This window comes from Sander lucioperca, chromosome 3, assembly GCF_008315115.2.
Source record: "Sander lucioperca isolate FBNREF2018 chromosome 3, SLUC_FBN_1.2, whole genome shotgun sequence".
In the NCBI taxonomy this organism is placed as follows: domain Eukaryota; kingdom Metazoa; phylum Chordata; class Actinopteri; order Perciformes; family Percidae; genus Sander; species Sander lucioperca.
In genome coordinates this window covers 45107744-45130173 of record NC_050175.1, presented here as the reverse complement: position 1 = coordinate 45130173, position 22430 = coordinate 45107744, and the positions used below count along the sequence as shown (strand labels likewise).

Below are 22430 nucleotides of genomic sequence, written 5' to 3'. Positions count from 1 at the left end.
TAGTTTCACCTTTTAGCACCAATATATGAAGAAAAGCACCACAGAAGAGGCACATACTTATAGCCTGTCTGGTTTAGTGGCTTCTGTGGAACAGATGCTCATTGTTTTTGTCTTAAAATGTTTCCTTTTTCTGACGAATGGAAACTGAAAATGTGTTAAAATGGTGTCACCATGTTAGTCATCAGACACTACCAAACCACGTGCACTAAATAGATGTTATCGCAGCACTCACCCCATCCAGCCAGAGACAGTTTGACCATGTAGTGTTTGAAGTAGGTGTTAAACACCTTAATCAGCAGTAGATAGAGGTGAAGTGCCTCTATGGCCATCCAGGTGAAACAGCAGAGCAAGGAGTAATGCATGAGAGCGGCGACAAACACACACACCCAGGCTGGCTCTACCGTGGCCCCCCACTCGGTCAGCAGGAAGGTTGTATTGAGCAGAAGCAAGGCCCCGCTCAGAGATACATGGATAGAGATGGAGTAATCCATTTTCTGGTTTCTGAGGGAGAGATAGGGACATATAATGAGAAGGCAACAGGCACAGGCAAGATGTAGGTGATCTCTGATAATCAGACAGGATTTGGCTGCTCCATTTTCTTATTATTTTATTCCAATTTTGCCTTGTGTCTCTTCCACTGCGTGTATAGACAACAGTGAGCTGCATAGAATGCATAAAATACAGGTATACCTACCGACCAAAGACATATATCACAAGGGACAAAGCAGTGAAGAACGCAGACAGGCCGCAGCCGATGTAACTGATGTTCGACAGGATTTGCCAGTGGATTTCTGAAATTGGGCCTCTCATCTGCAGAAAATAGGGAATTTATTTGCAATTTACAGATTAACTTTTACCAACATCTGGGAACAAATCAGAGAGTGATTTCTCACCCTGTCATCCTTGGGGTCAAATTCGACTCCAAGTGCTAGACATAATTTCTGTTTTGTTCCATATTTAATTACTTTTCCTAATTTAATGGGGAAAACTAGGTAAACATAAAATGAACATGATGTTATGTTTTCAATGACCTGTACACATTTTGTAAGCATTAGTGTTCTTTGGGGTCAAAGACATTTTTAGCTGAATAGGTCAATTGCCAATGACTCCCAAAACGGCATATTATTTTTACTGCCGCACGGTAGCCATTTTTTAACACGTGACCGTAACACATGAACGCAGTGGCAGTTTCAAAGATGTGACTGTAGGGTACGTTTAATCCCAAAACGGTGGGGACGCTTTGCTGCAGTTTTAGGGTTGAACAACACGTTACCTCGGAACAGTGTGAAACTGTGCGCAACGGGCTTTGAGTTTTTTTTCTCATTTGGCGGGTGTGTCAGTGATGTTACCCAATCACCCATCATTTATTTTTGATAACATAACTTACAGTTCAGATATCCACACTTATTTAACAAGAGGAGCCAGTAGGGGGCAGATGATTCCACCCTTACCAAAATCCAATAACCTGAAAAACAACTTTCATTTACAGAGCAAGTTCTTTGTGGAATAATATCTCAAGTAACATTCGTTTTATCACAGGAACACTACATTTTAAAAAGAAAGTCACTTAAATTATTTATCATGAGTTTTATTTATTTATTTTTTTTTATTATTATTTTTAAAATATTTGATTTTCTTCTTTGTCTATGTGAGCTACCTTAATGTTAGCCATGTAATAAACTGTAATATATAATTTGTTTTCAAGATATTTCTCTATTTGCTTGGTTTGTTATTGTTTTATTTAATTTTAATTTTAATTTTAATTTTAATTTTAATTTTAATTTTAATTTTAGGCAGATATTGTTGTATTTCTTTTCTTTTCTTTGAAAAATGTTGCATGCTTGCACAAACAACAGGGGGTTCAACGCAACCCGTTTCAGTTTAAATACACGTTTGTTGTTTTGTCAGGGCTGAATGTGCCCGTAGTTAACACTGTAAAACGGAACTAGTTAAGTTTAAGCAACACAAATACCAACCCGTTCTCACTCCAAACTCCTAAAATACAGACGTTTGGACAGTGGCTGTCAGCGTCTGTCAGTGTCTGAAGCGACGAAAAAAGGGCCCTTCAGCGTCTTTGCATAACGTACCGGGGAGAGCAGCAGCTACACGGGGTTTAGCGAGTACTATGTAAGGCCGAAATTCTGTGTAGGGAGGTTGGTCGGGGTGGCGGATGTGTCAAACACAGGACTTTCACCCAGGAGACCGGGGTTTGTGTCCTGCGTGGCACGTTTCCTAAAGTCGCTTTCTTCTTTAACCGTCCCGTTATTCCTGCATGTCACGGAAACGTAAGCCCACCCACGACCTTTTCCTAAACCCAACCGTCCCGTTCTTCTCGCGTGTCACGGAAACGTAAGCCCACCCACGACCTTTTCCTTAACATAACTGCGTCAAAAGGGACGCCAATAGTCCCGACCAAGCGTGTTTAGTTAAAGCACGTTATATGACGCTAAAGGAGACTTTTAGCGTCAATAACAACGACAAAGGCACCTGACCAAGCGTCCTTATTTTACGAGATGGGAGTGAGAATCTGTTGCAACCACTTAGTTAGGGTTAGCAAATCATAAAGGATTGTCTCACTATGTCACGGACTAAGGTCTGTAAAAGTCAGTCAATTTTAGAAAATGACCATTGACTTTAGTATTCACAAAGAACACAAAGTCCAGTCTGCTTGTTTGCGCTTTTGTGAGCTTTGTCACCTCACTTTCTTGTTTGCTCCCGTGATACTTTTTTATTTCCTCTATAAAGGTTCTGAATGAATAAAGGCTTGACTAACTAGCTAACATCATCAGGAACAAGTCAGTCAAATCCAAGTGTGTCTTCTTACCAGTAGGACTGCAAAGGGTGTTGCATGGTTACAGTTGCAAGTAATGCGAGTTTGGGTAGCGGTGGTCTCACATCCATCTGTTTTCCAGACCCAATCTGGGAATGTGAACAAAGTCAAATCACAAACTTAGATTTTTCTGCCGATTTATGTCGCAGAAACCTTTTGCTGAGTTTTCTTAGAAAAGTATTTTCTCCAATTTGTAAGCGAGTTCATAAACAATAATGCAATTCCATTGCTTTGCTATTTATCCTAATGTAAGAAAAACGAATATACAACCTACCACGTTCATCTAAATAGTGACACTGTAACCATGAGTCATTCTGTAAAGATACACAAAAAAAGAGCTACGTTAAAGTTAACATTGGTACGTGCCATCCAGTCAAAGAAATTTACCCAATAGATTAAAAGTAGGTTTAGCAGAACACTGTGATCAAATCCAGTGAAATCAAGTTTTTTAATTCCCTTTTAAAGCCAAAGTGTTCAGTGTGGCAGTGGTCTGACACTTTAGTGATGAATTAGAACAGTGAGTTACACTTTACTTGAAGGTATCTACATAAGAGTGACATGACACTATCATGAACGTGTCATAAACATTATAAACAAGTCATAAACATTTATGACATAACGCTTCCGTCATTAAGTGTCATTCGGTTTTTGTCATGACAAGTTAGGGTTAGGGTTAGAGTTAGGGTTCATGTGTCATGACTGTGTTCATGACAGTGTCATGTCACTCTTATGTAGATACCTTCAAGTAAAGTGTTACTGAACAGTGTTTAAATGTTCACTTTAGCAATGGCTGCCATGTGCCATCACCACAATAGAGTCTAGGGCTGCAACTAAGGATTACTTTCATTGTCGGTTCTCGATTACTTGTTTGGTCTATAAAATGTAGCCCAAGATGACACCCTCAAATGTTTTTGTTTTGTCCACAACTCAAAGATATTCTGTTTACTGTCACAGAGGAGAGAAGAAACTAGAACATATTCACATTTAAAAAGCTGGAATCAAAGAATTTTTAAAGAATGAATGAAATCCATTTATCGATTATCAAAAAAGTTGACAACTAATCCATTAATTGATTAAATGTTGCAGCTCTGATAGAGTCAAATTAAGTCAGCTCAACATTTGTCAAATTTACATCTGTTACATATATTACATCTGTACAGTCTGTACAGCATACAGCAGCCCTGTCTATCCTAAAACCTGCGTTTGACAATCAAACAGATCGATGTGAAAACATGAAAGACTTACATCCATAGCTGTGTGAAGAGCAGCTCTGAAAGTCATCTTGATTGGCGTCTCCAGATCCTGAAGGCCGTGTTCGTCCAGTACCTCGATTCTGAGGACCATTGATGAGATTTCTTCCTGTTTAAACTAAAAGACAGTCAAAACGACAGTTAGCCTCCAGCCAGCCCCTAAAGGAACCCCAACCCAGCCAGCACAAACTCCAGCGCCGGTTGCTAACGATGCTAACGACAATAACAGAAAGTTTAATGATCCGTCAACAACATGTTGAAACAATATGCTTCCCTCAAAATGTAATTAAGAATGCAGTTCAGTTGTTTGTTCCGTATATCTATGTGTATACATACAGTATATATGTGTACACACACACACACACACACACACACACACACACACACACACACACACACACACACACACACCCCTGTAATAAACAATAATCTGCAAACATTCATTCATTCTGAATGTTAAGCTGTAACATGAGGGTGTTAGGACTGTGGATTGTACGGACAAATGCAAGAGTAAAAATGATAAAGTTAATACTTTGAACTGGCTGTGCTGCATGTAGCTGACCAAACCAATAATCCTCTTCTCCTTTGGGATGGTGTGTAGGGCATCTGCAGGCAGCCAAATGTCAGGGATAAATGATGTGTTCTGAGGCAGCAGCTAACATTGGATAGAAGAAGATGCCGTTAAGTACTACAGGACAGTTTGTGGTTTGGTTTGCACACAAAACACACAAAATAAAAAAACACCCATCAATGTTAATCTTAGCAAAGACATGTTCACCATCATGTTATCACAAACATCACCGTTCCTTCTAAATTCATCAGCACCATCTTCATCACAGCGCGTGTACCTGTGGAGCTTCTATCTTGATTTCAGAGTTGGTGAGCTCAGCCTCACTGAAGTTGAGCACATTCAGAGACAAGCCCTTCATTTCATAGTTAATGGAGCCTCCAGTCTCAATCTGGGATGTTCCCATGATGTTATGAATCATCTTTCTTTCCACACTGCAAAAAAAGAAAAGAAATGGACCTCAAACACATTTCTTCTGATGTGACATGGACAAGTGATCGCAGAGAAGTTTTCTTGTACCCAAAATGTTCTCGTAGGTACAAACAATATTGAAGAGTGAACTAGACTTGTCGTGTGAGTCTTGTGCACACAGGAAACACATTTGATTTAAGAATTATAATAGCTTCATCTAAACCTGGAAATTCATCAAGTTGTCATCATTGAGGATGTTACAATCCCTTAATTGCATCTCGGAGGAGATGAGGAGAGAGGAAGCAACAGCCCGTTGATCAAAATCTGTTTACTGATTGGTCAGCTGATCTGATAGGGTATAAAAAGCGCTGAGAAGATTAGGCAAACTACCCGTGGAAACAGGAATGACATCACCATCTGCAGCTATTTAGTTAGATGTGTTTTTAAATGAAAATAAATATTTCATGTGTGTAGAAAAGAATCAAGAAAAAACAAAATCTTAGTTTTCCTTCATAAGCCAAAAGGCATTCCTTATTTTCATCTTTTTTTTTTCTTGTGTGATTTATTTTATAAACAGGTTGGCTAACGTTAGCTAATCTCCATCTTCTCATGGAAATCGGAAGAAGGATGGGAAATAGTTTTAACATGACTTTATAATCGACATCCACCGAGCCAAAGTGTTTATGTTATCAATAGTTAGCTCGTTCTGGTTTCCTAACTGCGTCGCAAGTTATAGCAGCTTAGCTGGCAGCTTCATGGAGAGTTAGAGCATTAATCTCAGTTTTTTATTGCCTGCTCATGTCGGTTATGATTTATCAGTCACATTCTGGGAGACCCTGATACCTTCATATATCTATAAACATCAGACAAGAGGTGTTTATCTTTGAAACCGTTACTTATTTCTACACATTTGACAGGTGAGATGCTGTGCATCGTGAGTAATCTCCTCAAAACGACCCTGGAGCGAGCAAGGATGCCCTGTTTGGTGAAAAAACCCTCCATCCTCACATTTCTCTCTTTTGCATCCTGGCTGAGAGGAGCTCAGACGTGAGTGAGGGGAGGGAGGAGCCATGTTATCCAAATGGAAAGCACCCAGTATAGTCCTGTTATGATGACACACGTTAGTGTACTATTACTATTTTCTAATTGTCTAGACATTTAGACACACTCTTCTGAACAACAAAGTTAAGAATAATGCACGGCTAAATTTGTGCTGATTTCTGACAGCAGGATTCCAAGTGTGACTTCCTTCTTTTCATACTGGATTCATCCTCTGGGAACCATGAAAGTCTGAAATGTGGGCCAACCCAACCAATAGTTGTTGAGGCATTTCTAATGGCCAAATGAAACCTCCTGAAGCTTTGTGAACCATTTTCTTTATTTTCTTAGCCCACAGTGTTTCCCCTAGGTTTGTTAAGGACTTAGGTGCACGTGTTTGGTGGAAGGTTTAGGGGTCCTCCCTCAAGAAAATGTTCCATCCATCCATCTTCTTCCGCTTATCCGGTAACGGGTCGCGGGGGTAGCAGCTCCAGCAGGGGACCCCAAACTTCCCTTTCCCGAGCCACATTAACCAGCTCCGACTGGGGGATCCCGAGGCGTTCCCAGGCCAGGTTGGAGATATAATCCCTCCACCTAGTCCTGGGTCTTCCCCGAGGCCTCCTCCCAGCTGGACGTGCCTGGAAAACCTCCCTAGGGAGGCGTCCAGGGGGCATCCTTACCAGATGCCCGAACCACCTCAACTGGCTCCTTTCGACGCGAAGGAGCAGCGGCTCTACTCCGAGCTCCTCACGGATGACTGAGCTTCTCACCCTATCTCTAAGGGAGACGCCAGCCACCCTCCTGAGGAAACCCATTTCGGCCGCTTGTACAAAGAAAATGTTGCTTTTTTGAAATGAATAAAAAAAAAAAAAATGCGATTTCACATTATTTTGGACCATTGTTATTACCATATCTGTCTAAAACGTTGGAAAAGCTAAAACACATAAATAGAAAACACTGAAAAAGCTTAAATAATAATTAATAAAATGTGCCAAAGAAGTCCTAATACAATCATTAGATCTGAGAAAAGTCATTTTGATGCTAACGCTGATTAACTTAAATTCGGTTTAGATAGCATACACTTTATTGTCCCCGAGGGGAAAGTTGTTTTGGACATAGTGCTACAAACATGTAACAGAAAAATACATTCTAAAATCAACATAAAATAAAACCAACATAAACATAAGATCAACAAAGTGTCCTAGGACACAACAGAAGGACACACATGACAGCACAGACAACACAACATTCTAAGAAGTAACTAGTAATTGTGCAAAGTGCAAATTGCAAAATGTGCTGGTGTATTTTTTTGCACCCCTGCTCTGCTGTGCTAAGATTTATTATTAACTATTGGAGTTTGGGATAAATGATATCTTTACTCTGTTTGTTTTACTGTTTATCCCAAAGTCTATCAAGCTGCTGAACTCACAGCACCCAATCATGGCCAGATTAGACCCACATCACATCTGGACACAATGCAAAAAAGTGGATGTGTGCCTTGAGTCAGAAAAATAATCAGCACCATTTACTGTTGTTCTCCCTCTCACCTCTGGACAACTCCAGGGCAAGTGGATGCATTTGCACACGCATCACTGTCATTGCTTGTTGCATTATTTCTAGTCTTGCATTGCTAGACGTATGTTCACAGCGCTGTAGAGTCTGGCTACACCACACATACATTCCAGGATAGGAGAAAAAAAACGCTGTGGGTGGTTGAATTTATTTTAACCAATCCCAATCGTTTTGGGCTGTGCTAAGCACCAGACGCAATGACGGCAAAATGGTCTCTGGAAGGAACTTGTTTTGGTGAAACATTTGCACTGCAAGAAAACCCTCCACACAATATTAAATGAAGTTAACAGTGTATTGTTGTGAGTTATTTTGATGCTCACGCTGATTTACTTAATTTCGGTGTAGGTGGTGACCAAAATGGCTTGGGTGCTGTGCCTAAACCCTTTAATGGTGGGGAAAACCCTGCACTAGATGCCGCTCTCTGTTCAACAAAGATTTGAAAGCATATTTAATTGGAGTAGCAGGTCTGACACTTACCTAATAAAGGCTGTCTTGACTTCATGGTCGCTACTGAAGAGGTCCTGACATGAATCCCTTATGTAGAAGAGTTTCATTATGCCTGCTTCAGAGTCTTGACTAGCCAGAGAATGAATCATTGGCAAGATGGTAGAGTTCTTGCATAAGTATACACTGCAACTGGTTTCTGAAAAGTGAGAGAGGAATCAGACTTAAGATGCAGATGCATGTTTTTGGAACAGGGCAGTTGGCCACAACACCTTTCTGACCCCCCGTCAGAGATACGGTGTGCTTCATTCTTTATGCAAAGAGTCAGCAGTCTGCTTGAGAGACAGTATACTTACTTTGTGTCATGCTGTAGTCAACCCAGGTGTCATGTATTGTGACATTAGCGTCAAAGCAATGAATGTCCAACGTCTCGTTGCACGTGCATTGAAAGAGACAGGGGAATGTATCCTTCAGGCATCTCACATAACCAGGCGCCTCATCAAGGATGTTGGTATTATTCATGGTAATAGTCATGTTACCATCTGAAATGTTGAGACAAACTGAACACAGAAACAGAAGATGAGAAACAACTTGCTGTATTTTACAAATCTTCGGTAACAATGACATGAAGAAAATGACTTTGTGCCTTCTTTTTAATGGTTTAGTAGTTGTTTTATTGAATGGGAAAAAAAACTATATTCAAACACTTCAATTTTAGATTTATATTGACTCGAGACATGATTACAAACAACAGCAAGATACATGACCCTAACCCTAACCCTAAAGGTAAAACATTATTCAAAAGAGCACCTAATTTACAGATACCTGGTTTATCAGACTTATACCAAAACTAATTTAAACATAGATGGATGGTTTAAATAGTTGTTTGGCAAGTACTTTTTCTTATTCACTATACTTGAATGTAATGAATCGCTCTCTAAAAATAAATATGAAAAAAAATAGCTAGACATAAATATAAAAAATTGTATCTATTTCTGCCTATTTTTGAATTGATGCATTACTCTTTCTTTGGTGAAAAAAACCTACAAATAACTGACATCCGTACCTTGGTCAGCCAGCGATGTGGACAGCAGCATCGATAAAAGTAGGGGAACCATTGTACTTCCTTTGAATAAGTGACTGCAGAAAAGCAGAAATAAAGCAACATGTTAATGCAGATAGTATCTCAGCTGGAAGTTATTTTATATTCAAATGAAAATCTCTTTTTAAAGTCAGACAAAAGAAACAAAACAGAACAGAACAAAGCTGCATTTGTAACACCTTCTGCCTAAAAGATATTGCTATGGCTTTGTTGGCCAAACAGAGGTAAATCTTACAGACACTTCCACCTAAAGTGACATTTTAAGTCAAAATGTTAAACTTTTCAGGTAGAATACATTCCCCAAAAAGACTGCATGTCATCTTTAGACTTCAAGACAAGCAATTTCACAAGATACCCAAAGTACACACCAATGAAGGAGAAATATCTGAACTAATACTCATTATTACTCAGTGGACAGAGAGTAGATGTCTTCTTACCTCTGAAGTGGACAGGATGAACCAGACAAACATTGGCAAACTGTTCTGGTTGGGTTAGGAGTAATATAGAATAGTGCTTGTGTTCGGTCTGCTGGATGTATTTGTTTTATGCAAATATTTTTTCATATTTAAACAAAATTACTGCATGTGGGTTTGTTTCTTGTTGGGAACTGACGTCACAGTCTAAATTCCACTGCTACAGTAAGCCGGGTCTGTTAACAGAAATGTGATATCATGTACAAATAACCTGATGGTTTGGAAAACTACTGGAGACTGTAAAGTTCCTGATATGTCAGCCTTTAGTGAATTAGTAAAGGTAAAACACTTTTAAAATACTTGAAACTGCACAACATTAAAACAATATATGAAGATAAATACTCACACACACACACTGGCCTTTAGAAAAACATGAATAAAGTTTAATATGTATGCATGATGAACATTTTCACAAATCAGTATTCCAAAATACAACAACAGCAACAGATGTATTGTCTGTAGGCGCAGGACACATAATCTTCACTCTCAGAGAATCTAAGCTCTCTCACAGTACTCAATCAATGTCAGATCAGACCCTCATCTGGCCACAATGCAAAATACAGTAGTGGATGTGTGCCTTGAGGCAGAAAAAACAATCAGCACCATTTAGTGCAAGTGGATGCATTTGCTCACCCATCATTTGCATTTGCACACGCATCATTCTTGTTGCATTATTTCTAGTCTTGCATTGCCAGACCTATCTCCACAGCGCTGTGGAGATACAGCGACTGACATAAATGATATCCTCTCATCTTCTATTTTGCATGTTTTTGTAAAAAAAAAGCTGAAGATGGAACAGTTTCTCAGGGTGTGGAAATCACACCAAGACAGTGCATGCTTCAAATCTAGGTTCTTGCTTTTTTGTAATTTTTTTTAAGTTCACAAAGTTGTGCACAGAATGAATGAAGTAGAATTGCTAGGTATTAGAGGAGGGATAAACCTTTCACCACAAAGTTTTAGCACACCAGGGTATGACAATAACGGCAAACCTTTGAAAATAGCACTAAAACTAAGAGTTGTTAACATTTTTGAAATGTTATATTAGAGTCACCTGCATGAGCTAGCTCTAACTATCATGCTTGCTTCTCTGTTACATGGTTGTACATTAAAACATCATGATCTAAAGCAGAAATAATAAGGGCAAACCACACACACAGAAGAAAAAAATGTCTTGGTGTGTTGGGTTTAGGCTTAGCTGTTGGTGCTGCGTGTTTCACTACTCCTCATAATAGCTGGGTTTCCAGTTTTTCTCAGAGACATCACAAACCACAGGAAGATGAAGAAACCTGAGGCAAAGAAGAAAAGTGTTAGAGAGATCGTGCAGGAGGAGAGGATCATGCAAATCATGCAAATGCCACTGATAAACGACTGTGTGCCAAAATCCATTACACATACAATATTATTATGTATTACTGTATGCATCTTTTACTCTTGACAATGTCCCTGACATTTGAGGTAATCTTGTCTGTTTGCAATAGGAATAAAAATACCCAGCCTGTGTCATGGTTAAAAAGAGAGACTTTGACCAGTAATTGTGAAGTTACTGTATCCATGCGGCTGTACAAATTTGTGTTTCCATTACACATTGTGACAGTGGGCGAGTTGGCGTGCCGTGTATGGTCTGGCACTGACAAAACATTACAGTTCCTGCTCTAAGTTAGATTGGGCAAAAAAGTTCTGTAGTCAAACCAAAAGGATCAACGTTGCATTTACAAGTGCAACCAATAGCTCTTTCTGTCATATTTACAGTAACATCATAGTAAACCATGTGGAAGCAGGTTGTGCAGACCTTGCAGTGAGTTGAGGATGCAGAAGAGGTAGAGGCCAGCAGTGGTCAGGTAGCCAAATGAGAAGAAGACCAGGCCCCAGGTAATGCCGAGCAGAGTGGTGACCCCCAGCAGGGTATAGATGTCTCGCTTGGCTCTGTCATGGTCACTCGGCCCAAACTGATGTGCAAAATATAGTGTATTAGTGTAATTAGATGACACATTAGCAGGTCATAGACAATCAGAAACTACCAGTTAGAGCTTTTGAGGACAATACCCCGAGTATAGAAAACACTGTCTTCTTCAAGTTGTTTAAAACGATGCTCTCAGGAGTCATATTATGCCCTCACGCTTATATAGACTGTATGTATAAGGGACACAACTATGATAAGAATGACTATTAAACAAATTTACCAGACATGAATGAGAGGCTATTATAAAAGCAGAGAAACACAGATTGGACAACCCAATGTATGTTGATTGCTTTTTTAAAGGGTACGCTATCCTTTAGATATCAGACAAAGGAGACAGTCTATCAATTCTTTTCAACATCCCTACTGTGTCTGTGGCCCTCGGACCCAAGTGCATCGGTTTCTACTGAAAATGACACAACGGTCACAAATATATGGTTTAATTTTTAAAGTAAGACTCCGAGGAAGTCTGAGAACAGCTGGCCACTGTAGCTTTTAGCAAACATGACTCAAACAGGAGTAAATAGTTCATTTGTCAGCAGAGGTGTAGATTTTGGGGGTGGAGGCAGCAGGGGACACGTCCCTCTTAATATTTAGAACATGTGCATTTGTCTCCCCCAATAAAAACATGAAAGTAGCAGAATACTTTCATTTCGATGAACTGCTTGATGCAAAAAAAAAGACAACTTGGTGCATAAAAATTCACCGGAATGCAGGAAGTGCATTAAGTGTTTGACGCTCAAACTTTCTTGGGCATGAACCCCAGGTTAAAAAACAAACTTGTTTGTCAGTGACTATTTTCGGTCACAGATTAAAACATATTTGTTGCTCTAGTGAGTTTTTTTTACAGTAGCAGGACAGTGTAAGGATCTAATGGACCATGTAACCCAGTGCAATGGTGTGGCTCAAGAATTTGTTTTTAATAGTTTAGGACAATAATGGAGCTCTATGGCACTTAGAAATACATTATATTAGGCTTTGAATAAACTGACAAGTGCCCATGTAAGTATCAATTGATTGTTGGTTTTGGTTTCATTGGATATGTTGACAGCAAGAAATATAAAAAAAAATGATATCATCAGACCTCATTTTTTTAAGATCATTTTCCGAGACAAGAGCAACATGAAAAAAAAGTGCAGGTTGACTCAAACCTCTTTGCTCTGGCGGAGAGTCACAACGCGTCTGACTGTCACCCCTAACATGAACACGTTAAAGATGAACACCAAGCAAAACACTCCAACTGTAGTCACCATCTTCACGGTGTCATTGAGTATATAGCATCTGAAAAGAGAGAAAGAGAGAGAGAGAGAGAGAGAGAGAGAGAGAGAGAGAGCGAGAGAGAGAGAGAAAATAGATTTCATCTCATACACTAAAAAATGTAATATGAATTCTGAGTTGTAAAAATGTCAGTTCAGGTGACTAGAAATTATATGCAGTAAAAAGTATCCTGTTACTGTGGATGGGGTTTGTGCTCTACTGCACATGCAAAACACTTCAATGTCAATTAATTATTAGTCTAGATTGTAGATGCTTGCAAATTTTGGTCACTCTTCTCCCTTACATTGCGGTGCTGTTGGGGTTAGCCGAGTCCAGAGGGACACGTCCATACGAGCTTTTGTCGATGATGACCACCAGGGACACAATGACTGCTGGGATACCTGAAACACAAGGATTAGGCAAGTACTGTACTTGAGTACATTTGTGGGTACTTGTACTAAAGAGTTTTATATTTTTGTTAGTTACAGAGTTTATTTTAGTTTCCCCTGACTGCCAAGACTTGGGAGAACAATTTTCAAAAGCCAAAAGGTTTAGTTTTTTATGTTCTCTGTGTGATTTCAATACATTTCTGTGAAATTTAATTTCCGTTTTCTTTTATCTTTATAGTCATATAACAAATTATGCATTCATGTGACATCCCTGCACCATACCTATCCTGATAGCCCAGGTTCTCCTGATAAAAAGGATGTCTATAACTTGATTGTGCATAACAGGGTTGAGGTTACACAACCATTATTACACAAGGAGACCAGGCGAACCAAAGGTGGGAAAAAAATGGCTTAGACCTGGGAGGGTGGAGTAAAATATCTGAGTAATTCTTCCACCACTGCTTAAGAGTTAATTCATTCAAACATTTGTTGACTGATGCTGACAACGTGTAGATCCCTGGCCATGGCGACTCTACTCACCCCATCCCACCACGCTGAGCTTGAGCAGGTATTTCCTGATATAGATGTTGAAGACTCGGACTAAGAGAAGGTAGAGGTGGAACCCCTCCAGGGCCATCCAGATGAGTGTGGCCAGCAGGGAGTAGTGAAGAGAAAGGGCCATGTAAAGGCAAAAGCCAGTGGAGGACTGTGCTGCCACCTGGCTGGGGAGGAAATGCAGGTTGAGCAGGATCAGGGCAATGACGAGGTGGATGTGGACCTTCATAGAGAGATCTGCTCTGGCTTTTCTGTCAGACAGAGGAGAATTGATTTGTGGTAAGTGTTCCATTTTGTGCAGATTTCATCGTCATGCCATAGTGTCACTGAAATTCAAGTCATGTAAAGTGGGGGAATTAAGGAAGGATGGATAAGAGAAAGCAAATAAGGACAGAAGGATGGCATTTACTGTCAGGAGAGAAAAAAATATGATCAGAAAAAAATGTAGCACTTTGCATTTTAAAGTACTGGAGAGAATTAAAGTAACACATCAGGCATCACATGGACTAAGGTGTTCTGAAAAAGACAAACAAATGGGTGAAGAAGCGAGCTGAAGAGCTGAAGAAGTGATGGGAGAAGGTCAGAAGGATGCTGCTGTACCTGGACATATGTGAAAGGATAGATTGAAGTGACAGTCATCTGTCTAGAATAAATTACCTATTTGTGATGAAGAGTAGAACAGTGATGATCAGGGTTAACAGAGAAAGACTACAGCCAATCAGAGTGATGTATGACAGAATCTCCCGGTCTTTAGGTGAGATGTCAGCAGAAACCTGACGACCAAGCACAGAATTACGTTTTACATGGGAATTTTTACTTCATGACAATTATTTGATAGTGCTGATACAATTTACATACAAAACATTATGATGCATGGTTACAAATTCAACTATGAACATGCGCAATGCACATCACTTTTAAATGAGCTCACTGTCGCCAGATTTAGCATGCCTCAGGTTAATTTGTCAGTAAGTTAATGCTTACTTCTATTTTTGATACCTTTGATACCAGGATATCTGGCTGATAATACTTTATTAATACTTTATTTTACTTGTATCTTTACTTAAAGTCACAATGTGTAGAATTTGAAGTTGTAAACTTTTGTGCCATTTGGTGGTACTGTAGCATCAAGAATGACACTACTGTCAACACAAGATGTCACACAGCAATGCAATGCCAATATTCAGAACAATGTATACCTCTGATGGAAATATTCAACAAGTCATGGCAGTCATAGGCCATATAGTCTAGTTATTTAGGATATGTTTAAGGAGAAGTTAGAGGGCTGATGGTGGGTAGGTCAAAAAAAGTTATCCACTTATAAAATATGGTTTGTTATATTTAAGCCTATTTTATTTAAGATTTCCTTTAGGAAGACCAAGTTGTTGCTGTTGTGCTGTATGTATTTTCTGTTCATAAAGTTATTTCACCTACTCACACTAGTAGTTTGTAGCACTTTCATTTGCCTTTTTCACGCAAGACGTATTGTCATGTCAGAGTAGGAAAAGCACAGGTGTATTTACTGAAATGAATTAGAGCTCGAAGCAGCGATGAACAGGCCTTCGCCCCTCCCAGCACATCGGGGGTACTAGCCAGAAGGTGGCGCTATGACCATGACTTAATATGAACATGTGAATGTCTCCAGGTCTGGACTCTTATCATGCATGTAAAGTTTCAGGCAGATTGGACAATGTAAAATAAAGTTACAACAGCGTCCTGTGTTATGAAACATGCAAATTGCCCGCTTCCCCACAGCAACACAACAAAAACCCCACAACAGCTTTGCAATTTGGCATTAAGAAATTCTTGACATTCTGCTGACCCAATTTGAGAAGGATCTGTTGAATCATTTAGGAGGAGTTTAAAAAAGTTCCATACCTGTTAAAATGACTTATGACATCATTGTTCCACTTAGCTGCTGTAGTTTCAGGGTCCTGGTATTGTGTGAATGCTGGTTCACTGTCACACTGTCATGGCTTACTATGACACTTGAAATGACTGGATCCATCGTAAATGTTTTTTATTAACACCTGTGCTTTTCCTACTGTAACAGGCCAAAATGTCTGCTGTGAAAAAGGCCTATTGTAGCCATATTTCTAACCCTCTCTCTACGACTGTACTTTGTGTGATGAAGAAGCCCTACCAAAAGCACGCCGAAGTATGTGAGGTGGTCACAGGAGCAGGTGACGTGACTCTGACCAAATTCCCACAGGGTTATGCAGCCTTCAGGGCTATATGCTGGTAAGTCCAAACAAACAGACATATGGATCAGTTATACTCATGATCCTGACACATTTGATTTACATTAACTCACTTTACTAGTCATGTGTGAAACCACAATGAATTGTTATACACAGATGTGATGGCCTTACTTACTCTGTGTTGAAAAGTTAAAGAACACACATTTGGGCTGTAGGGTTTCCTGCGACACAACAAAATACTAGGTTTACAATTGTATTTTAAATGGTTTGAACTTACTTTTGTCAGGCAAAAGATTCAAATTTACAAGGTTACAGAAGTGAAAGTTACGGTAAATGATTTGTTGAATGACGTTGTAGTTCCATTTCCAGCAAGATTCACTGTGATGTTGACACGCTCCTGTAGTCCTGAAATATTCTTGCCCCGCACGCACAGGCCAACCAGTGTGCTCTCATATAATTCGTGTGAGCTTCCCCATAGGGTCTACAGTACAACATAGTCAATCAGTTAGTTTGACAGATTATGCAAGACAATTATTATGTAAAATGTGAACACTTTCCTGAAGTCTATTTATTGTGTTTATAGGAAAAAGCCTCCCGGTCATCCTCTTATTATCAGTCTATCAGTATTGGTCAACACATCCTCATACCTAAACGACAGAGTAACCTACTATTTTAAACACAAAGTTAATGTTGTGAAACAGAACTAGTTAAGTTTAGGCAACAAACTAAAATATCCAGTTAGGGTTGTGAAACATCAGGGATTGGCTTAAAATGAGTCACTTAAAACTGCTATGGAGGAGGTAACAGCATCACAGACTAAGGTACAGTACGTAAAAGTCCGTTAATTCCAAAAAGGGACCGCTGACTTTTGGTTTCACATGGGACACAAACCCCAGTCTCCTAAATATAAGTCCTGTGTTTATTCGACTCATCAACTCTTCCCAACGGTTGAGGCTAAATGGAATACAGCTACGACGATGGTTACGTTAAGGCACCAAAATGACTATTTAAGTTTAGGAAAAAGATCGTAGTTTGGATTGAAACACTCCTAGGGAACGAACACGCGTTTCCTGGGTGAAAGTATTAAAATATATTATTATATTATATAAGATTTTGTGAGATTCTGTGTAATTTTGTTTAATATCTGGCTGTAGCTGTAACCTTTCTAGCCACAACCCTCCCAAACGTGCCTCCCTCCTCTCCTTAACACTTTGTCACCTCACTTCCTCGTTTGCTCCCACAATAATTACTACGGCCACCAGAGGCCGCCGTCTAACAGCAAACATAAGTATGGGTCGTTATGAGCTGCTTACACAATCAACCTATTGTTACACGTGCGTGCTTTGCTGAACTTTTTGAGGATGTTGTATTTTGCCAGAAATGGACACCTCTTCCTCTTTTTTGAAGGATGTGTCAAATAACTACTGTATTTTTCCCTTTTACGTTGAAAACCAGCTCTAGGTGTCCTTTGTTTATGCCACATTATCTTAATTTGGCCAGATAACATATAGGAAAAAAAAACAAAGCTTAACATCAAATATTGAATGCTCGCAAAAATTCAATGTAAAGTGGTTTTTAATAGCTCTCCCTATTTGATAAAGACAATATTGGTCATATTATTAGCATTTTCAAATGAATGAGCCTTTGCCCTAGTCATCTCACTTAACTTGACACAGTGTATGCTCCTGTGGTTAAAATAGCTGGGGGTTAGTTGGAACATGAAACTATGTGGTCATTTCAACATCTTGAGCGTGAACATATTAAGAAATTTAGTTAGAAAAATGACTGTATGCCTAGCCTGGTACACCAGACCCTTCTCAGTTGTAACTGAGAGTAGGTCTGGGCAAGCTTCATTCACAGCCCATTTCCAAAGGGGCGTCACCAACAGAGACTACTGTATGCCCGCTCTAAAGGGAGATTTGCACATTCTTTCATTCACTCTTTTTAAAAATCTGCTAGGGTGGATATTTTCTTTAACCACAAAATAAAGCATGTTCAAACGTAATAGGAAAAACTACAACTATTTGGTTTATTTCCATTTTTTAACACAAATACAGTACACACCACAGTAAAGGCCCACTCAGGTTTCAAAATTGTCCCTGCTCGGAACTGAAATAACATGACACCACTAAAATGTTACTGACAAATTAAAAACATGTTCACTGGGATTACCTGCACTCTCTTTATATTAATGGAATGGCAGAGGCTGCCCAGGATGCAGGAAATAATTAGAAAAACATGATTTGAAAATGAGCAACCTGACTTTGATATTAAAATACTTTGGGCCATTATTACTATTAGTTATGGTTACATTTTACCAACTGTATTAGCTTGATTTAGGATACAATGTGTGTTAACACATTAGATCAGTCCGCTCCAAATACATGCTCAAACCAAATATCAAAATGTTATTAATAAGAGCATGAAAACAATGGTGAACATGCCTGTTCTAACAGTAGAGCAAACTGCAGGCATCCACAACTATGGCAAACACTGCAGGTCAGAGATAAACCAGGGAGTAGCTGTGCAAAGGGCTACGGGTCCCTTGGTTTTCACTAAAAAACTGCAGCCCATTGTATTAAGCTGTATTCTATAAACCAACAGAATTGAATTAGGTTTTAACATGTAAAATCAAGAGTGGTTCTTTAATTTAAGTTTACGATGTAAATACAATGCACAATGAGTAGGCCTTTATTGTTTTGTGGACAATAGCTGTTGAGATTCTTTTCTACACAGTTTTATATAAAAAAGTGAAGTCTCTGACCCCGCTTCTTTCAGGCCAGGTGAGCATGCAGAACACAATCGTGTTGTTTGATCCAGCATCCAACTCTCTCGGCAGTTGAACACTCACTCTGCTGTTGGCAGCCTCGTTTAATGTTGCCTGTATCAGAGGAAAAGAGCCACACGAGCCAGTGACACATTCCATGTTAATACATGTACCAGAGATAATGCAGGTCTCACAGCTACGTTTGTATCATGCCATCAGCATAGGACATCATTTGAATTTGCAAACAATGAATGCTCAGTCTTGGGTAAAACAGATAGCTTTCTAAAGTACAGTATCTGTAGGGAAATCACTATTGACCCGTGGTAATGTTCTGCAACTGACACTGAGCCCTGACCTTCCTGTGGATGGGTCAAAGCAGAGACGAGCATTTTTCCTAGTATTCCTATATTTCCTAGGGATCTAGTAATTATCATTTTAAAAAGAGCACATTCTAAATATAATGTCATATCTATGGAAGGGTAATTTGCTTACCATTTGCAAGCCTTTTAAATAGATCCTGGTAATGATTAGTCAATGTTGAACAACTGGTAATAGTGATTACAAATGAGAGCACACTTCAGGTATAATCCACATACTACCGTCACAAACGAATAATCGAGGAAGATGTCTTGTAAGTAGTATTGCCCGCCAACCTCCATTTTTTTTTTTACAAACTCCTCATTAGGATTCAGGATGGACAAACAAATAAATGCATGTATTTTGTTGCAGAGCAGGTATACATTAAACAAGACTAAGAGCCTACATCTATGCTAGCTGCTCATTTAGACTGTTCTTAGGTAAAGCAGTGCATTGAGCTAAATATTGTTAGCATGCAAACATTCTCACAATGGCAATGCTAACATGCTGATGTGTGCTTACCATGCTCACCATCTTAGTTTTGCATGTTAGCATGCTAACAGTTACTAATAAGCACTTTTGGTGGGGCCGTGCTGGAGGCAAAATCAGAGGATCATGTGATTATAATACATGAACGTGTGTATCATATTCCATGGCAATCCTTTCAGCAGTTGTTGAGACATTTCACTCAAAATACATGCCAACCGCATAGTGGCTCTAGAGGAAAAGTCAGGGGATCACCAAACTCAGTAGGATACATCACCTAGGAAGCATAAATGTCTCTACCAAATTTCATGGCAATCCATCTAGTAGTTGTCAAGATATTTTACTAAAATCCCCAAATGTCAACCTGACGATGGCACTAGAGAAAAGGTCAAGGGATCAGCAGTCAGTAGAATTTATCATCTGGGGACCCTGAATACCCATACCAAATGTCATGGCAACCCATCCAGCAATTGTCAAGATAGTTCAATCAGTCTGGACATTCTGACATTGCCATCTCTAGGGCCAAGCTACTAGCATTCTTACCTTATCATCAGTGGCAAAAATGTCAAGTCCTTTGAAGGGGCCTTTGGGTTTGTGCAGAATGGCCACCAAACCGCCGACAGACAAGCTCGCAGTCTCATCAAACTCTGTTTCTTCTAGAACCTGTTCTAGAGTCTCCATGGCTCTAGTGGAAAATGACAAGAATTTATAAACATGAATCATTAATTTTGACCTACTTAATGCCTTAACCTTTACCTTTGCAAATTCTTCATACTGCCCTGGTATTTACTCCCATGTAAATAGTAATATACTTTGTATTACTCTAAAACAAACACAGATGCTTACACAAACATAAACATCCAAACAGATCTTCTATTATTTAAAAAAAATATAGTATTTTAAATACAATTAAAATATTTACATGATAGTGTCGTTTTGGCTTCCATTTTTCAAAATGTTGTTTACTTCTTCCATACACAATCTGGTGTCTGAAACCTCTGTGGAGTACATGAATAATTAATTGACATTCAATATATACACAAATGATATGTTTCCCCTAAAAAAACATATATTGTAGCATCTCACCTGGTTTCTTTTCCTTACAACTTTGATCTGTTTTTTTAACCTTACCGTTATCCTTACCTAAAACTAAACATTTACAGTTACCCTTATCTAAACCTGGATTTTTATCATTACCCTTATCCGTAACTACACCTGGATTGTCACCCCGGCCTAAATTTAGATCAGGCTTCATACAGGTGATGTTATGAGCCACCAAAGACAGGACCAGCCAATGGAGGAGCCACCACTCCATCCTGTGAAGCAAAGAGGATTAATTGAGAGCAGAAACATGTCTGTGCTTTACGGACAAACATGTGTCATAAATGTATGGCAAAGAAATAAAGATTGAATCGGACCTCTCTGATAGCATGTATTTAAGTCTTACACACAGACACATAGTGAAGTACAAACACAGTCTCCTGACCTCATGTATTGATCGTAACTGGGACTACAACAGCAAGTACAGCATGTTTACAGCTATTTCCATACACTTCATTTACAGTCACTAACATACACTACACTCCATAAACAGTTAAATAACCAATATATTTCTTAGGCATAACATTATACATATAGCTAAATTAGGTGATTTTGAAATAAAGGGAATCAAAACATAGCCTACCTTTGCTGAGTCCGTGTAGAAAGTATTTTGTCTGAAGGAAATACAGAGTACAGCTGATGTGACAACAGAGCAAATGCAAGAGAGGAAACATGTAAATTTCATCCTGCAATAAAAAGAGGAAGCAGCATCAGACAGAAAGCTAATTGTGCTAATATTGTGTCACCTCTGTCGCCACTGAATATGGGCTCACGTTACATAATTGAAAAAGATTATACTCAACATTCTGTATACATGTTAAGCACTAAATCTAAAGTAAAACTAAATGGGTGTAATAGCTAGTTGATCCTGAACGCCATAACAGATCATGGGTGAACACTGCATCACTTGGTTTATGGCTGCAAGTCACTACTCCCACCAACAGAGGGCAGGAGCACATCACAAACACCAAGTGAAACAAGGTGGTAAGAGTTGCATAAAAGCATTCATTCTTCCAATTTGTACATGTTGTGACATTTGCGAAACTAGGCCTGGTGGATTCAGTAATTGCAACCGTGTATCACTGTAACAGGCAAACAATTTAATTGTGTCTCTGCTGGTGGCTTGATCAACACATCAAAACCTGAATCTGTATGGCAAGTCATTCACTATTTTTTATATCTCTTGCATTGTGACATTTAGTGGAGCAAATAAAGAAGAATATCTGAACAAAACTCACAAACATTTTCACTGATTTATTGATTATTTTTAATTGTAGACATGTAATCAAAAAGCAATCTTTTTTATAGTATGCTTCTGTTTAATTCAGCTTTTTTTTTTTACACACTTCATGTCAAGTTGTATTCCATACCACCACTTTTAATGATACACGTGAAACACATGAAATAAGTGACAATATGAAAAGTGACATCATGAAAAAAAGCTGAATTTGGAAAAAGCAGCATTTTTCAAAATAAAATGTCTATTATGAAAAGTCCTATATAACTGTTATTATAAAAATAAGGATGAAAAAACATTTCATAATAATGACTTGAGTTGAAATAATTTCTTACATCATTTCAAAAATTATTATTTCACTTAGCCTATATATTTCCACAGCGTATTCTTCTGGTTATCTACGTCATAATTATTTATTTATGTATTTTATTTAAT

At 38.9% G+C, this 22430-nt stretch overlaps 2 protein-coding genes across 4 annotated transcripts in view; both read right to left on the bottom strand.

The window, feature by feature from the left end:
• LOC116043794 (adhesion G-protein coupled receptor G5-like) overlaps positions 1-9703 on the bottom strand; it is an 11639-nt gene extending 1936 nt beyond the window's left edge. Inside the window, exons 1-11 of one of the 2 annotated variants that reach the window (XM_031290709.2) lie at positions 9653-9703; positions 9180-9253; positions 8470-8673; positions 8147-8312; positions 4929-5082; positions 4613-4735; positions 4076-4198; positions 3105-3144; positions 2825-2919; positions 695-810; positions 233-501 (exon numbers count right to left, since the gene is read on the bottom strand). In XM_031290709.2, the coding sequence (XP_031146569.1) occupies positions 233-501; positions 695-810; positions 2825-2919; positions 3105-3144; positions 4076-4198; positions 4613-4735; positions 4929-5082; positions 8147-8312; positions 8470-8673; positions 9180-9231 (1342 nt within the window). In that variant the 5' untranslated portion in view covers positions 9232-9253; positions 9653-9703. Of the gene's footprint in view, positions 1-232; positions 502-694; positions 811-2824; positions 2920-3104; positions 3145-4075; positions 4199-4612; positions 4736-4928; positions 5083-8146; positions 8313-8469; positions 8674-9179; positions 9254-9614 lie in introns of both variants that reach the window. The other variant, XM_035999801.1, reaches the window with a different exon arrangement.
• On the bottom strand, positions 4479-21445 carry LOC116043795 (adhesion G-protein coupled receptor G5-like). 2 transcript variants are annotated; one of them, XM_031290712.1, is made up of 15 exons: positions 21342-21445; positions 20744-20973; positions 20580-20655; positions 20201-20342; positions 18812-18928; positions 16376-16528; positions 16223-16268; positions 15990-16084; positions 14504-14619; positions 13832-14097; positions 13207-13303; positions 12797-12926; positions 11478-11634; positions 10842-10974; positions 4479-4493 (listed from the first exon to the last, which is right to left on the bottom strand). In XM_031290712.1, exons 2-14 carry the CDS (start codon positions 20970-20972, stop codon positions 10880-10882), a joined length of 1719 nt encoding a protein of 572 aa, XP_031146572.1. In that variant the 5' UTR covers position 20973; positions 21342-21445; the 3' UTR covers positions 4479-4493; positions 10842-10879. The 2 variants fall into 2 exon arrangements, with proteins under 2 accessions (XP_031146572.1, XP_031146570.1); XM_031290710.2 differs by lacking the exon at positions 4479-4493 and having other exon boundaries at positions 10079-10974.
• Positions 21446-22430: the final 985 nt, after the last annotated feature.